This window comes from Gadus macrocephalus, chromosome 7 (genome assembly GCF_031168955.1).
Source record: "Gadus macrocephalus chromosome 7, ASM3116895v1".
Taxonomy (NCBI): Eukaryota; Metazoa; Chordata; class Actinopteri; order Gadiformes; family Gadidae; genus Gadus; species Gadus macrocephalus.
The window spans coordinates 4,314,837-4,333,221 of record NC_082388.1 but is presented as its reverse complement, the minus strand read 5'-3'; the positions used below and the strand labels follow the sequence as shown (position 1 = coordinate 4,333,221).

Genomic DNA, 18,385 nt, shown 5'->3' with positions numbered 1-18,385 from the left:
AATAGGAGAGAACGAATTCGCATTTGCGATATGTTCAATAAAACTTAAGCACAGACAAAATGCGTTTTTCAGACAAACGTAATTGAGAATGCCGAATAGTTCTCTGGGTACGTAATTTTGATGCGATAGTGTTGCTCTGTCAGTGGTCAAAAAAAGCGGACGGACGTGGTATCTATAGCAACGACCTCAGATATCCAACACTGATCAAAAAAATTATTGTTTCTCTCAATCAAAGCACAAAACAGGACAACTGATGTCCATAGCCTTAACTCATACATGTTGTGTAATTAACAAGGACACGTTGGTGTAGTTGTTTTGAATAATGTCACAGATTTCACCGTTAATGTGCAGGCATTTGGTCTTCCGTTAGCCAATGGGATGAATGCTCATAGCTTCATATATTGCCGTGGAGGGATTAGGCCTACATTCTAACAAGTTGAAAACCCCATGCGTCGAAAAAAGAAGCACAAGGGTACCCTTTTGCGTCAGAGGCTGAAGCCAAAGTCACTGACCGTTCGTCAAAAATCGACGCGCTCGGAGTGAGAATGTGTTGCAAATAAAGATTTTGGGGAGAAAAAAGATCGTCCTGGCGGCCTTAAACTGACTCAACAGCGCCACCTGCTGTTGTGTAGTGTGAATCACAGGACATTTGTTTGTCACGTGACTTTTGGCACTAATTTTCCGCCTTGGTGATCCACGCGCAACTTTCAGATTTCCGTACTTGTAGAATTGTTTTGTACTTGAAGGATTTTTTTTTTGTACTTGAAAGATTTTAGTTTGTACTTGAAAGATTTTAGTTTGTACTTGGAGGATATTTTTTTGTAATTGAAGAAATGTTTCTTTGTATGTGTAAAACATACTGTATTTGTTTCTGAAACAAAATGCATTAGTTTGTGAATGATGTTTTGTATTTGCAAACCAAATACAAAACATGTGAATCGTTGTGCGTGAGTAAAACACGTTTTGTGTGTGTGTGTGAATCGTTTTGCGTGAGTAAATCACGTTTTGTGTGTGTGTGGGGTTTTGGCATGATTCTAACTCCATAAGTTACCGACCGCCGATAAAAAACGTGTTTATGTTTTATTTGCCGGCGACAGATAAAACGACATGTTTACCTGTGACGGCAACAGGTAAAAAACGGGTGTTACCCCATACGCTTCTTTTAATGACAACCGATTACTAAAAAAAAAAAGTAGACTCAGGCACCATTGATTTTGCAAAATCATGCTTTTTTTTTATTGTTCTCCGTAAAAAAAATCGAATTGTACCAAATTCAATCTATCAAGGTTAAAAATGAGCCGACAGTGGTCAATAAACACATAAACACAGCCTGAGGAAAAAGCCATACATAATATATAATATCTATATATAAAAAGAGGAATATCACCCCACTGTGTACTCGGGGTAAGTATAATACATAATAACAAGTCAATAAGAAACACTGGTCATGTAGTGAAGGCACCATAGAAACGTTGTGGTTCTTGAGCAGCTTAGCTAGCCATGAGAGCTACGCGCTTTGAGAACCACAGCAGGTGAACTAAGATGGTCCATGGCCCGCAAACTGGTGAGAAGAGCCGGACTAGAGGCTGTCTGCGGAGGAATCTTCTGGCTAGACCGAGGAAACGGGCGAATGTAGCTTAGTCTGGAGCTAGCTAACTGCGATCGATCAAAATAAGCCAGAAAGTTGTAGGGTACAAACTAGCTAACTAACTATTTGTAGGGAACAAAATAGCTAACGAACTAGGATGCAAACTATCTAACTATCTAGCTGTAGGGTGCACACTAGTTAAGTAACTTAACTTACTTGACTAAGTGGGGTACAACTAGCCAACCAACTAGTTGTATGGTAAAAAACTAGCTTGCCAACTGGGCTACAAAGTACCTAGCCAACTAGGCTACATACTAGCTTGCACCCCTCCCAGATAATTTAACCGGACCTCAACCACACCAATCTCATGAAATAAAATAAACCATAACCTAAACACCAAAATATACCATCTGACATTTACACCCAAACAGTTTAAACCCTTGAACATGTAACCATGAGCATCATCCCAAAAATACTTCTCTCTACCAAAGTACTTTGCCCCCCCTGTGGCTATAGAGTGAATTGCAGACACAGGTTTAACGTTTAACCCAGTTAAACATTAGTTTAAATAAAGCCGTACGCTATGGCAAGATATACTAAACACACTTTAAATCACACAAAGAATAATTAAAGATTTTTTTGTTGATGTTTTCTTCTTTTTTTAAAGGTGATTTTGCTCGTCGCAACATCCAGGAATTATTGTTTTTGTCGCTTCGGTCGCAGAATTCCTCACATGAATCCGGAACTGTTGGGAAAGAAGGAAACACAATTAAAGCAACAAGATGGTGGAGAAATACTAAGGCCACGTTTACACGTAGCAGGGTATTTATAGAAACGAATATTTCCTCCCCTCCGTTTTCAAAAATAACATTGTGCACACAACATCGTTTTCAAAAAAGTTGTCGTTTACATCAAAACGCGTAAATACGCCGTCGAGCGCCATTATAACTATGCCAAACCTATGGGCGGCAGTGTAGGGAGAAGGATAAAGCCATGCAAGCCAATCAGAATCCTCAGAATCAACAACAACGAATAACCCGAGCGTCTTCCTGTAACAAACAAACTGTAAACATAGGGCGCTCATATGACGTTAAGCATTTCCTGGCGCATAATGTGACGCTTCAGAACCTAAAACCCTGTTTCTCCCCGTTGACACGACAACACATAACCGGCATTTTCAGAAATCTCCACTTTGGCCGGAGTTTTTAGAAATGATCGTTTTCTGTGATAAAAACAGCGTTTTCGTGTAAATGAGAGGCCAAACCGCGTGGAAATATCTGCGTTTTCCCTTCGTGTAAACGGGGCCTAAGTGTGTGTCTGGTGGTGTGTTCATCTCACTTCTTGCGGTGTAGTCCTTGCTGCTGTGTGTGCGTTTTGTAAGTTCCGTGAACGTACATGCATGTGTGTGTTTGTGTGCTGGGTGTTGTGTTGGGTGTGTATACGTGTGTTCCTCTCACTTCTTGCAGTCCTTGTCCTTCCTGAGGTTGTTGTGTGCGTGTGTGTGTGTCAACATGTGTGTGTGTGTGTGTGTGGTTGTGTGTCCATCTCACTTCTTGGGGTCCTTGTCCTGCTGTTGTACGTGCATGCGTACGTGCGTGTGTATGTGCGTGTGTAAATGCGTGTGTACGTGTATCCATGTGTGTCTCACTTCTTGCAGTCTTTGTCCTTCAGGTTGCCGCTGTGTGAGTTTGTGTGTATGTGTGTGTCAGGTTGTGTGTCCATCTCACTTCTTTTGGTCTTTGTCCTTCTTCAGGTGGCTGATGTGTGTCTGTCCGCATGTGTGTTTCTGTGTGTACATGCTTGTGTACGTGTGTCAATCTCAATTCTTCTTCTTTGACCTTCTTCAGGTAGCTACTATGTGTGTGTCTGGTTGTGTCTGTCTGTTGTGTGTACGTGCGTGTCTGGTTTTGTCTGTGTCTATTGTGTGTGTGCGTGTGTCTCACTTCTTGCGGTCCTTGTCCTTCTTGAGGTTGGCCCCGCCCCCCCCGTAGCCCCCCCCCTGCAGCAGGAGCTCGGCCGCCGCCCTCTTGGTGCTGAAGCCGTTGAGCTGGTCCTCCAGGGAGCGCCTCCGCTCCTCCAGCCTCCCCTTCTCCTCCTGGTGGAGCCGCTTCAGCTGCTCAAAGCGCCCCTGGAGCTGAGGGGGGAGAGGGAAAGAGAAAGAGAGGGAGGAGAGAGTGGGCGAGGGGGAGAGAAAGATAGGGGGTGAGGAGGACAGGGGGAGAGGGGGTGAGGAGGACCGGGGCAGAGAGGGAGAGAGGGAGAGGAGGGGAGGAGGAAAAACACACAAGGGGTGCATGGATGTTAGAGTCTGGATCAGGGATTAGCAACTGGCATGATAAAGAGGGACAACATTTTTCATCATCACTAGCACTTCAACTAATTAGATATGAGAGAAACTACAAAATAATTCCTAATAAGAACTACATATTTGTCGATATATGTCTGTATGTTTATTGAACAAACATACATTAATTTAATATTTTCCATGCTCAAATGCATTTTTAACGTGTCTATACTCTTGCTAAACAACAAATACAACAATAACAATAACAGCCACATGAGTGAGAAACTAGACACATGTGTTTGCCGTTGAATTCTATGAACAGATTTCCCATCTCGACTGAAAGGTACGGTTTTCTTGATCGAGTTTTCACTGCTCATGGCCATGGCGCTCTGTCTTTATTCCTCGCTGATGGGCCCCGAGGCCCTCGGCCCAGACATTGTTTGCATAGGAAGCGTCCTTTATCGGTGAACCGCATAATTACAATGACTGACTGAATCAGTTGCGGTTCATCAGTCAGTCGCATGCGCCCGCGGGCCGCCACTCGCCCATCCCTACTCTAGACTCTGGGAAGTAGTCTAGAGTCCAGCAGGAAGTGGTGGCTCCATTGTACCTCTCTCTCCTTCTCCTTGAGCTCCATCTCCTTCTCTTTCACCCTCTGGACGAACGACTGCCTCATCTCCTCCTCCCTCTTCTGCAGCTCCCCCTGGAACTCCTGCCGCTTGAACTCGTACGTCTCCTGGAGACTACACACATATACACACATATATATCAAACACACACACACACACATCAGAACTTCTGCCGTTTGAACACGTTCCGTCTCCTGCAGGGGGGGGGTCCTTGGCCGTGGGGGGGTCCTACCTGACGGGCTTGCTCTCCGGGTCTGTGTCTCTGAAGCCCATCTCCTCCAGTTTGCAGCGGCGGTAGAGCTCGTAGTGCCGCGTGTGCGTCTGCTCCCGCAGGTCCTCCATGTTCACCCCGATCAGCATCTCACGCAGCTTCACGAAGTCGCAGTGGCTCTCGTTCTCCACTGGGGGGAACCGGGGGGAGCGTCAGGCTCACCGAGCTAACGGCTGGCTTCATTTTAAGGTGGGGGTAGCCTTTAGCTGCTAAAGCTCCAGTTATGATAGTCGTTATGTGCTTTGTGTGTGTATGAATGGGTGAGTGTGTGTATGAATTGGTGAGTGTGTGTATGAACGGTTGAATGTGTTTATGAATAGGTGAGTGTGTGTATGAATGGGTGAATGTATGTCTGAATGGGTGAATGTGTGTATGAATTGGTGAATTCATGTGTAAATGTACACATTGTATGTGTGTGTGAATGGGTGAATGTATATGTGAATGGGTGAATGTATATGTGAATGGGTGAATGTGTGAGAATGGGTGAATGTGTGAGTGAATGGGTGAATGTGTGAGTGAATGGGTGAATGCGTGTCTAAGCGCGTCTAAACAAAGACTAGCCCCTTAAAAATTGCTGCCCTCTTCAACCCTCAGCTCAGGGAGCTTACCTTGCACCACGCCCCAGGGGTACTGCCGCGCCTTTACCATCTTGTTCCCTATCTTCACCTCTTCTGTGCTGCCCACCACCGCAAACGGGAGGATGCCCTGGGGGGGGGGGGGGGGTGGGGAATTGATTTACATTTGTTATACCGAAAGGGGACTTACAACAGATCACACACGTTCACCATTTCATACACACGTTCACCCCTTTATACGCCCATTCACTCATGCATACACACATTCACCCGTTCATAAACACATATTCACCTATTCATACACACACACACACGGTGGAAACGACACGTTTTCGGATCAACAACCTGTACTCACGTTCATGGCGGAGTTGATGCTGGACACGGTCTCGTCGTCAGTGGGGAACTGGTAGATCTGGACGCCGTTGCTGACCAGCTCACTCATGATCTTCAGCTTGAACTTGTGCAGCTCGCTCTTGGAGATGGTGTCCGCCTTGGCGATGACAGGGATGATGTTCACCTGCAGAGGGACATTCCCCACAAGACACGGGGAGAATTCTTCCATGTTTGAATAAAGGTTAAAAATGTATTATTATTATTAATAATAATAATATACATATATTTTATTTTAAATTAATAAATATATATTGAATGAAATATCGGAAAGGAATAAAAAAAATAAAAAAATATATATACATTTTATAACATTTATTCTTTATCTCGTGTCTTATTTTAATTACTCAAAAAAGGGACAAAAAAATCCCAGCCCAAAACCGGTGACATCATCGATCGACCTCTCACCCCTTTCCTTCACACTACCAAACAGCCTGCCCTAGCGCTGACATACCTGTCGCTGACTCAGCGATGTCAAATCCTGCTCGGTCCTGCCTCTGTCAGCACACGTTATTACCGAGGCAACCGTTTCAGTTGAGAACGCAACCCTGGGCTTAATGATAATCCCCTCAGATATGTTCTTCAAAGAGCGGCATGCACCTCTCCTCAAGTACAGGCTGCTACCGTAATGCTTGTGCTATAGGAGCTGTGTGTGTGTGTGTGTGTGTGTGTGTGTGTGTGTGTGTGTGTGTGTGTGTGTGTGTGTGTGTGTGTGTGTGTGTGTGTGTGTGTGTGTGAATGAGTGAGTGCGTGAGAGAGGGACTGTGTCTGCGTGTGCGTATGTGTGTGCATGAGTGAGTGAGAGAGTGAGTGTTTGTAGTGGGCCACACAGACACACACACAGACACAAAAAATGGCAGACTTTGCCATCCAGTTTCTCCTCTAAAATGTTCAAACTTGCGGTCCAGCTTCTCTTCTAAAATGTCAGACCCTGCGGTCCAGTGCGCCCTCTCTCAAATGGCCGACCTTGCTGTCCAGCTTCTTCATGGTGACTAGGTCCAGGGACTTCAGGGAGTGGCCGGATGGGGCTATGAAGTACAGGCAGGCGTGGATGCGGGAATCGTGGTAGTTGTGCAGCGAGCGCTTTATCTTCAGCTCCTCCTGCAGGTAAGACTCGAACTGCGTGTCGATGTAGTCCACGATGTGCTGGTAGCTGAGCGCACACAAACGCACAAATGCACGCAGGGTTTTCCTTAAATTTAGGTTAATTTAGCACACGCTTTACCCGAAGCGAGATACAACGGTTAACACACACTCATATACACCCATTCACACACACATTCACCCATTCACACACACATTCACCCAATCACAAAGATTCTCCCATAGTTGACATTACATTTAGGTTCATTTAGCAGATGCTTTTACCCAAAGCGACTATTACATTTACTTTTACATTCAGCAGCAGATTTTATCCAAAGCGAATGGTAAACGGTTCATACACACATTCAAACACACACACACACACACACACACACACACACACACACACACAATCACCTACTCACACAAACATTCACATTCACCCATTTACACACACATTCACGCACACATTAACCCATTACATTTACATTCAGGGCGTTTAGCAGATTATTTTATCCTGAGCGACTTACAATAAGTACATTTGTCAGGAGAAAGAGAAACAACAATATATGAATGTTGGTACAGTAAGGATGTTCATAGAACCAAGTGCCAAACACTAACCATCACTAGGTTAACCCATTCCCCGTACACAACAGAGATAGCTAGGGTCCGACGATACACAACTAAGTAGTATAACTAAGTACGACACACAATTTTACCCAAAGCGACTTACATGGGATATACAGACATTCACACACACATTCACACACCCATTCCCGAACAGATTCACCTATTCACACACTGAGGGAGGAGTCAGTTCCGTGTTTTTTTTGGAGAAAAATGCTGAATGAACACATCACGTTTTCAAACTCAAAAATAATCGTTTGATAACCGTGATTTCAACATTGACCAAAATAATCGTGATTATGATTTTTTTCCATAATGAGCAGCCTCATGACCCACCTCTGCTGCTTGTTCATCTTTTACCAAAACAATTAATTAACAATTAACAATTACAAATACAAACTCCAACTGAAAAAGGTGGTGAGCCGGCCCTTCAACTTCACGGTATTTAAACTCCAACCCCAAAACCGCCGGCCCTTTAAGCACCACCCCCGGTCGCTGCCGTCGTCATGGTCACCCATTAGGGCTTTGAACGGCTGGATACATATTTGCACATTATTTTCGATTTGAATATTTTGTGTATTTTCTTTTAGGGGATATTTCAAAGTTGTCAGTTACAAAGTGGTTTTTTTGGAGAGAAATGCATCATGTTTTCAAACTGAAAACTAATCAATTAAATAATCGTGATTTCAACCTGGACCAAAATAATCCTGCCCTACAAATTTCCCCACTGTGGGACTAATAAAGGATTCTCTTATTTTAGATCGATTTTTTCCGTAATCGAGCAGCCCAATCACCCACCTTTGCTGCTTGTTCATCTGGTCGCCGAATCCCACGGTGTTGACAATGGTGAGCTTCAGCCTCACGTTGCCTTCTTGGAGGTCGTACGTCTTGGCCGAGAGCTTCACCTTGGGCTCGAAATGGGACGACTCGGCACTCTCGAAGTTAGTGTTGAAGAGCGTGTTCATCAGGGTGGATTTACCGATGCCCGTCTCTCCTGGGGGGAGGGAGGGAGAGGGAGAGAAGGAGGGAGAGAGAGAGAAAGAGAGATAGTGTGTAATATAATATATATAGTAATCATAATTATATATAATAACATTATGATTATTATATATATATTATATTTATAATTATTATTATTGGTTTGAGGTGGAGCTGTTGGAGCACTTTGGTTTCTTGAGATGATGCATCATGGATAATAATAATGAACAAGGGGATGACAAATTAGTTGATGTATTCATAACAAGTGCCTGCGCAGAATTCTCTGTGTCCTCAGGACTGAGGACCTGCTTAAGAGAGCTGAGATGTATGGGGTCAGAACAGTCTCATTAATAATGAATGCACGGAGAAGGATTCACAAATGTATTTTGTGATTTATATATAAATTACTCTCTTCTCAGAAATACATTTCTATCCCCCCCCAATGGATATCGGTAAGTATAAATGTAAAATGTATCCATAAACAAAAATAAGTTTCACAACCACATTTCGGATCCACACACAAATGTACCTTGTTTTAAATAAATGTTATATAAATCCATAAATATATGAATAAAAAAGATATTTGCAATTTTCAGCTCAATGTATTTGGATGTTGTTACATTTATATACAAACTGCTAAACTTGAATTTACAAGACGCTTTTCATTTGTGAACTTGCATTTGTGTGTGAACTGGTCTGTGGATTTTTGAGACTCTCCTGACGTGGCTGGATTCACAAATGCATTTTTTTCAACAAGGAACTCTCTGTAGCCAATCAGATGCCTCCCTCATTTTCAGCCAATCACATGACTGCAGTGACTTGGTTTTTACATTGTCGGTGCCGTTTACTACTTTAACGGCACCGACAATCCCAAAACCCAATCGAAACTAGATGGAAAAAGTGTGTAGCTAAACGTGACGCAGCATTACTTTTTCGCCACCTAGAGATTGTTATGTACGATCATTCAAAAAACCCATGTTATTTCCAATAGACATTTGACAGAGGGAACCGGGAGGCTCGGAGGCTGGACTCAGAGGTCGGAACTGCAGTCATGTGATTGGCTGAAAATGAGGGAGGCATCTGATTGGCTACAGAGAGTTCCTTGTTGAAAAAAATGCATTTGTGAATCTAGCGACGTCACGAGAGTCTCAAAATCCACATATAAATACAGTCCACACACAAATGCAAAAGAGTTCACAAATGAAAAGCGTCTTGTTAATTCAAGTTTAACAGTTTGTATATAAATGTAACTACATCCAAATACATTTTTCATGAAATTTGCAAATATTTTTTAATTAATATATTTATGGATTTATAGTACATTTATTTAAAACCAGGCACATTTGTGTGTGGATCAGAAATGTGTTTGTGAAACTTATTTTTGTTATATATAAATCACAAAAAACATTTGTGAATCCTTCTCCGTGCATTCATTATTAATGAGACTGTTCTGACCCCATAGAGATGAAGCCACTGAGGGTGCACTCACACTAGGCCATCTGGCCGTGGCCGTGGCCGTTTTCACACCTAACCATGCTCAAATCTGCCAGTGTGTGTGTGGCCAGTCTGGCCAGGCCAGGCCAACTTGGCCACTTGGGAGAGGTGTGCTGCTACGGTACGGGCCGCCACGGTACAGATGCTAATGAGCCGACACACGCACACGCACGGCTACGCAACCTGAGCTGGATTACGTATAGTCCATGCGACGACCATGGGCATAATAAAGGCGACGAGCCTTCTTTCCCATTAAACGGTAAACATGGCGTCAAGCGGTTCAACTGTTGGTTCACGTTGGTTCCATAGAGAAGTCGAGTGTCTGTCAAAGTGCAAACTGTGTTCTCTGTGTTGTCCATTGTTGTTAAAACTCTGACTGGCGGCAGACTTTATTATGGTCCATGCAGTGGACGCTTGTTGATGACGTGTTACGACGAGATGACGTATGTACAAGAGCCTACCTTGGCCAGGCCACAGTTGCGACAGCCAACGGCCACGGCCAGGTGGCCTAGTGTGAATGCAGGCCAGAGAACAATGGGGCCAGTTGAGCATGGTTAGGTGTGAAAACGGCCAACGGCCACGGCCAGATGGCCTAGTGTGAGTGCACCCTGAGTGAGGAAGTCAAGATCAGAAGATGGAAGATGATCGGCCATATCTTGAGGCAGACTAAAGAAAGTGATTGCAATGTGGCACCGGAAGGGAAAAGAAGACAACGTGGAGAAGGACTGTGGAGAGATGGTGGCTGGGGCTCACGGGATGAGCTGCAGCAGTAGACCGAGAGAAAGTGAAAGGTTCTGTAAAGGTCCTATGTGCCACAAGGCACTTGGAGGACAGGTAACAGGATAATAATAATAATAATAATAATAATAATAATAATAATAATAATAATAATAATAATGCTGTTTGACATACACTGCTAAATGGAAGAGCCACTGAAAAAGTATGATAAAGGTTAAAAGCATGCACACACACACTAACTCACACTCGCAGGGAGAGACACGCACACAAACAATGTTTATCACATGATTGACATATTAACCAGGGACACACACAAAGATGATAGGAAGATCTAAATCAAATTAATTACGTAATAACCATGGACAAACACAAAAAAATTATCAATGGACGCACACGTAAACACACGCGCGCACACACACACACACTGGGATAACAATATCAAATGAATAACATAATCAGCAGATACACACACACACACACACACAGGACGTTAAATCACATTATCGACATAATATCCTTGGACACACATGCATACAAATACTGGAGAATCTATATTTAATAAATGACATAATGCCCATGGACACACACACAGGGAGCTATATCAAATGAATGACATAATGAGCAATCACACACAGAGAACTTTTCCGACACACACACAGGAGAATCTATATTTAATAAATAACATAATGACCATGGACACATATGTACACACAAGATATTTTCCGACACACACAAACAAAAACACACGCACACACACACACACACAGGGAGAACTACATGCAATTAATGACATAATGACCACACACACACACACACACACACACACACACACACACACACACACACACACACACACACACACACACACACACACACACACACACACACACACACACACGGGGGGGGGGGGGGGGGGGGGGGGGGTCCTCACCGATGCAGAGGATGTTGAAGCAGAACCCCTGGCATGTTGACTTGTTGACCAGCTGATGGGGGAGACCGTCGAAGCCCACGTGACCGGACAGCGAGAGGGGGCGGGCGCTCTTCTCCTGCGCACCAATCAATGGAGGAAGTTAATGACAGTATCCTGAACACTTTAAAACGCATTCCCATGCAACAGTGTGTGTCACTCAAACTCAAACCTAGAATCGCAATAGTGACGTCATACAGGTTGAGCGTTCGACGCGATCTCTTGTTGCGTAAAAAGATTCTGCTTGACCGGTATTTTTAGGTCATGCAAAACTAAACACTATGGTGAAATACTACAGTGATAATATGGATAAACAAGTACATACAACGGATAAACCATGGATATATTATGGAGAAACTATGGCGATACTATGGTATACTATGGAGTTACTACGAAAGTACGAGGAGATACTACGGATAAACTATCCGGAAAAGCAGTACTATGGACATACTTCGGATAAGAAATACTTGAGTTAAGTTTAGCTGAGTTATATAAACCATTGACGGCTACCAGTCCACTGTTTATGGTGAGGGGGACTTTTAATGTGTAGGGCCCTCGCCCTACACATTAAAAGCCTCATTACGGGGTTAAAGTACACAAATGGGAATATTTACCCCTTGGCCCTGCTCGACATCCGACGATATCATGATGGTTTGAGATGTTGACGGTCAAACTTTGGCTCAAAGTGTTAATTAAGCATGAATAAATCAGTGCTGCTTGACGTACTGCTGTTTGTTTGCTTTCCACATAACTTGAGAATGAAAGACAACTTTTTTTCGGGCTCATGCTACATCGCGGATTACAATAGGGGTGCGATAGTGAAATAAACTATTGCATTCTTTAAACTGTCAATATAACTGTAAAATAAACAGCTGTTTGTTTGTATTTAACTCATGTTACGTAACTCTAACCCGTTAGTTTAATTTAGATCGTTATTACGAATCCAGTCCAGCGGATTATGTTTACAATGTCCACACATACCCCCGTCGCGTACATGGTACGCCCCAACATTGAAGGTTGTAATCGGCGCCATTTTGGCTCTGAATGGAACCATTCCCCGTACACGTAGAGCGCTCACCGGGTCCAGTATGGCGTCGGTCAGGCGCCAGTTTCCTCAACGGCAGTTGCTAGGTGGCCGGGAACAAGACCAGCGTTGCCAGATTGGGCCAGATTTACCGCACAAGCTGGCGTTACTATAACAACCAGCGCCGTGCAGCCATCGTTGCCAGATTGGGCGGGAAATCTAGCCCAATCTGGCAACACTGAACACGTCGTTGGGGACGAAACATATAACAGCCCACAACCCGCTTCGCGGCACTTGTTTATCCTCTGTCGCAATAACGAACCATCCTACGCGCGTACATTAAGAAAGCACACTAAAGAACACGGGGAGGGGATGTGTGTGACATTTTGACTGAGCGCGTTTTAAACTGCCGCTTCATCGATTATCGTCCCTAAATCAAACTTCATCGATCGCGATGGCGACCGAGTGCACCCGGGACGCGATCCAAAGCTTCCTCACGGAGAGGGGGGGCCGGGTCCCGCACGCAGACCTGACGCATCACTTCCGGCGGGCCTTCCCGGAGGACGACCCCCCGCTGAGGACCGCGCTCCGCGAGACCTTCAAGACCCACGTGGACGCCGTCGCGTGCGTCAGGGTGGAGGACGGCGTGCGGCTCGTGTGCCTAAAGAAGCGCTACATGCGCCTGGTGACGCCGCGCGTTGCAGCGGTCGTGGAGGCTGACCCGCGCGTCGCTGTTGGCAACGGGGCAGGGACGACGCGCGCGGAGCCGAATGACCGACGCGCGCGCAGAGACGGAGATGGAGACAGGGAGACAAGTCCGTCTATGCGCGCGAACAGCACGACACAGCCTGGCTCGGATTACGGAAATGACAGCCAGGTGAGAGCGAGCGCACCGCCCGTTCCTTATGTACACATCTCATCCGAGAAAACTCCCGCGTCTCCAAGCACCGCGGACACGCACGGGGAGAACGACATGGGGAACCGGTGGACTTCAAACGGCGGGAAGACTTTATCGATTGAGAGGTGCGCGCCGAGGATCGCCGTGATTGACGACTCACCGCTCCCGGTGGCGGGCGAAGGCTCCGTGTTCGTCCTACCGGGAAGCGCGCCCGGTTCCGCGTCTCAAGATACGCTTAGGCACTCCTTAGCGACGGCAGAAGAATCACAACAAGTCACTTCGGTTGACGAGGACGTGTTTGGACTTGATGACGGCGGCGGCCAAGTGGATTCTCCCGACTTCGCGACGAACCGCTCGCCGCAGGCGCTGCGCTCCATGTCGCAGCGCAACGCGTCTTTCCGCTCGGCGCGGCGTGGCGACGCGGACAGCGACGCCGCATCGCTTGCGTCGTCGAACGCGGACACGGATACGGACGACGGTTCCTCCTCCGTGGCGGCGCTTGACCCGCTGGAGCACGAGTGGATGATGTGCGCTTCGGACGGCGAGTGGGAGCGCCTAGTGGCTCTGCTGACCGGCGAACCGTCGCTCGTCCTGCGCAAGGACTTCGTCACCGGCTTCAATCTCCTTCACTGGGCGGCCAAACGGGGCGACCCGGAGCTGCTCGCGTTGGCGGTGAACTTCGCCAAGCGTCGCGGCGTGCCCGTGGACATCAACACGCGGTCCAGCTGCGGCTACACGCCGCTACACCTGGCGGCTATGCACGGCCACCTTGAGGTAGTGAAGCTTCTCGTCGGGGCGTACGACGCGGACGTGGAGGTGCGGGACTACGGCGGCAAGAAGGCGGCGCAGTACCTTGCGAACGGCGCCGCCCTGGACATACGTGATATTATCGGCGCGTTTAACGACGGCGGGGAAGAGGATGCAGTCGATGGCCGGGAGGAAGGTGCTCGCTGGAACTTCCTGCCGCACCTGAGGCCCCTGCGGATGCCTGGCGAAGGGGAGACCGGGGCCCGGGCGAGGGTGAAGCCATTGCGGAGGATGTCGTCGCTGGGCCGTGTTAAACCGAGGCTCCAGAAGCTACGGGACAGGACGTCACAGATCGTCCACAGCGCTTCGTTTCGTGAGCTGGGCGTTGGCCCGGCCCGACCCAGGTCTGAGTACGTCCCTGGACCGGAACCGGCGCACTAAACAGTGGGGGACTGGATGGATGGAAGGTGATTCGGGGGGAATTCGGGGTCGGAATCAGTAAAGTACAAGCTCAGAGTGCAGGGTCTAACTCAGGGTCCTGATCAGTCAAGTACTAGTACAAAGTGCAGAATTGAAATCAGTAAAGTTCCAGCTCAAAGTGCAGGATTTAAATCAGTAAAGAACAAGTTTCGAAATCAGTGAAGTGCAAGCACAAAGCCCAGGCATGAAATCAAAGAACCACAGCTCAAGTGCGGTTCTTTTACAGAAAATAGGCCAGATTATAAACAGCGTTTCCAGACACTGATTAATGCTTGGAAGTTAACCTTGCTGGATTCTGCGGTATTAAGCACTGACTGATTTGATGGCACAATGGAGGGAGGGGAAATGAGGTCAAAATCAGGGTCGCAATCAGTAAAGATCCACAGCTCAGTGTTGTTCTTTTACAGAAGATAGGCCCGATTTATAAAAAGCATTTCCAGACACTGATTAATCTAGCCTATAGGACGAAAACCTGCTGTACGATTCTTAAGCATTAAGCACCTTTTTGAGTTTGACGTATGGGGCACCTCACACTAGTGAGGTCACTAAGCCTCTTAATGTGCTCGGGGGGTGGGGGCAGGAATGTCTTACTATCCCTAAAAAGACTCTTGAATGTCAGGCAAAGTAAATCATTGTTAGCCCCTGACAAAGACCCATTTTCTACTGCTTTTCGATGCTGTTTTAGACTGGGTTTCTTATGGGATTTCCCGATTTGGATTCAAAATGAACGCCACAAGTTTGTCAGGTTGCTGCTGGCTCTCCTGAATCCAAATTCTCCCAAGCATGTGGAGGACTTTGAGCTAAGGCAAAGCCTCTTTCGCCTAATCCACCGCCACAGAGTTCGACTGTACCAGGGCCAAGTATGTGAACATGGGAAGGGGGGAGGAGGAGGGAGAGGAGGAAGGGGGAGAAAGATAGTTTACTTTTGCTCACTTTAAGAAAAGGCGTGGTCGTTCAGGGATTAAACTGGTCGGACGTGCTGTGTCTTGTTGCTGGGAGGGGAAGCAATGCCTGGAATATCTTCTTCTTGCGTCAACCTGATGTTTGACCTGGTTACCGACCCTTTCTGAGTCCCGTTTGTCGAACTTTGAGTCGATTTTACAATTGATTCGACGCACTCGTTAGGTAATTGTTTTTATTCGAATTGCGCTCTTAATTTAAAAACTTCTAGGAGTTTTTTGACTCCTTTTTACGCCTTGATTTTTTTGTCGATTTAAATTAACTTGTTTTTCTTTTGATTGTATTGCGCTCTTAATTTGAAAACCTCTAGTTAATTACTCGAAAACTTTGAATGTGGTGTGGCTGCTTGGTGATGGTTGCACTTTCCGCACTTTCTCGTCACTTTTTTGAAATGGGCGAAGATATAATGCATAACATGATACAGGGGAATTATAGTGTTACACATTTGTGTTTTTTTTTTGTGTTGACTTATATAGTGCACCTTTGCACAGCTTTTTTTTACACTAAAGGGGTTGTTTGCATTGTGTTTACCGTTTGCATTAGTTTTTCATTTACATTTTGGGCGTTTTAGCAGACTAAAACCACAATATATCTGTCAGTACAGTAAGGATCATGTTCATAGAGCCAAGTGCCAAGCACTAACTATCACTAGGTTAACCAATTCCCTGTATACAGCAAAGATAGCTAAGGTGCTACACAATGCTAAGTACTATAACTAAGTACGACATACAATAAGTGTATACATTAAGTGCCAGGACGTACAAACGTACAATAAGTGTAGGAGGGGTGGGAGTGGTTGGCTATGCAGAGTCTAGTGAACTCTGAACAAGTGAGTCTTATTTGTTGTAGTTTTAATGTTTATATCTTGTACCTAAGCACTAAAAACACTGTTAATGGGTGTCTTTTGAAAAGCTATGCATATTACGGAACCATCATTATTTTACGCCATACATCTCAAGCTACACATTAAGTTTTAATCGTAGATTTATAGGTTGTACTGGTAACGGATTTCAAAAGCAATGCATATTAAGGAACCATCATTCCTTTAACATGAGCTACAAGTTTTATAGTAGATTTAAATCGTTGGCCTCATATACTGTACTGCTAATTTATTGATTAATGACAATGATGCATAAATAATTATATTTAAGTCTAACCTGCACATCTCTAGGGCTGGATCCCAGTACGTGTGTTTGATGTGTATACTACTATGCAAGTATTGGTGGGGAGGGGCTCGTGGCCATTTTGAATGTTGAATGATGCTGTTAGCCGTAGAGCTAACATAACTAACGAGACAGATCTAACGTTGAACTGACTAATAAACTCTGTCTACACGTTATTCTGTGTGTGTTGTTGACTGCTTTCACACTGTTAATCTCATATTATAGGAGCCACATTGAAGTTTTTTTATGTTTTGATTGACTCACTAATTTCTCCATCTTTCCCACCTGTGGTGGGTGCGCACCTGCAACAGGGGCTGATTGTGCACCCTTTAAATAGGTGAAGGATACTTGCTTTGCATCCTTATTCTTTTATATTTTATTTACAATAAATTATGGCAAAGAATGCCAAAAGCAACTCACTTGTAAAGTATACAAGAAGGCTCACCCAAGCGCTTTGCATATTTAGTTTAAAAATGCCACAGCTAAAGAAGCAGAAAAACCCTCTGGTTTTATAGGCAGTGCATCAGCAGAGTCATGTGGTCATATAGGGGCTGGAGACCAAGAGTGCACACTTTCAATCTTCCCAGTAAAGGTTAAGGCAGCAACGGGCAGCAAGTCTTGCAGGTGTATGCTCTCTTGGACCCAGGGTCTTCTGCCACATTCTGCTCTGAGGAGCTCATGACGCATCTCAATCTCAACGGAAGGAAAACACAAATTCTTCTTCGCACAATGAATCCAGAAAAATCGGTTCCCACTCAGGAATTGAAGTGTCAGCATTGGACAGCGATAAATTATGAGGGGCCGTTTAGGACATAACTAATTGAGACACTCTCACACACATACCTATGAAACACTCTTACACTCACTACTGAAACGCTCACACACTCACTACTGAAACACTCACACATACATACTCGTCTGAAACACTTACACATACATATGAGAAACACACACGCATACATACATACCTCTGTGGCATATACACATACATATGAAATGCTTACATTCATACAAGTGAAACATTTATACGTATCTATCTGAAACACTCATGCAAGCACATATTTGTATAAATGTTTCAAATGTATGAATACGTTTTTCAGTTATATGTATGTATGCTCTTACATGAGGATGTGCAAGCGTTTCACATGTAGTATTCATACCAGTAATTTCAGTAGTGACGGTGAGAGCGTTTCAATAGTGAATGTAAGAGTGTTTCATAGGTATGTGTGCATGAAATTCCAAGGTCAAGGTCGGCATTTAAACCGGAAGGCGGGAACAAAGAGTAAGGTGTAAGTGAGATAACTGACTATTAACGGTCTGATTACTGAGGTAATGTCACGCTCTTACTCGCTCTTGACGGTTGGCTCAGATTGGCTCGCTCTGGCTGTTCAAAAATGCACTCTTTGTTCCCGCCTTCCGGTTTAAATGCCGACCTTGACCTTGGAATTTCATGCACACATACCTATGAAACACTCTTACATTCACTATT

General features: G+C 45.2%; 2 protein-coding genes and 1 long non-coding RNA gene across 3 annotated transcripts in view; 2 read left to right on the top strand and 1 right to left on the bottom strand.

Moving 5' to 3' along the window:
• Positions 1-18,385, top strand: part of LOC132460771 (uncharacterized) — a 182,256-nt gene that overhangs the window by 143,254 nt on the left and 20,617 nt on the right. The gene's annotated exons all lie outside the window — the stretch shown is intronic.
• LOC132461252 (septin-8-A-like) lies at positions 1,209-12,670 on the bottom strand. The gene is made up of 10 exons (XM_060056295.1): positions 12,239-12,670; positions 11,589-11,703; positions 8,246-8,441; positions 6,704-6,890; positions 5,703-5,864; positions 5,381-5,477; positions 4,734-4,902; positions 4,483-4,615; positions 3,532-3,722; positions 1,209-2,333 (listed from the first exon to the last, which is right to left on the bottom strand). The coding sequence occupies exons 1-10, from the start codon at positions 12,269-12,271 to the stop codon at positions 2,318-2,320; spliced, it is 1,299 nt and encodes a 432-aa protein (XP_059912278.1). The 5' UTR covers positions 12,272-12,670; the 3' UTR covers positions 1,209-2,317.
• Positions 12,904-16,048, top strand: LOC132461251 (ankyrin repeat domain-containing protein SOWAHC-like). Its single transcript, XM_060056294.1, has one exon. It carries the CDS (start codon positions 13,103-13,105, stop codon positions 14,732-14,734), a length of 1,632 nt encoding a protein of 543 aa, XP_059912277.1. The 5' UTR covers positions 12,904-13,102; the 3' UTR covers positions 14,735-16,048.

Coding starts and splice junctions, on each gene's coding strand:
- LOC132461252 (XM_060056295.1), bottom strand. CDS start 12,271: ATGATATCGTCGGATGTCGAGCAGGGCCAAGGG. Junction 6,891..8,245: donor CAGATGAACAAGCAGCAAAG/GTGGGTGATTGG, acceptor GTGTGCGCTCAG/CTACCAGCACATCGTGGACT. Junction 4,903..5,380: donor CCCCTGGGGCGTGGTGCAAG/GTAAGCTCCCTG, acceptor GGTTCCCCCCAG/TGGAGAACGAGAGCCACTGC.
- LOC132461251 (XM_060056294.1), top strand. CDS start 13,103: ATGGCGACCGAGTGCACCCGGGACGCGATCCAAAGCTTCCTCACGGAG.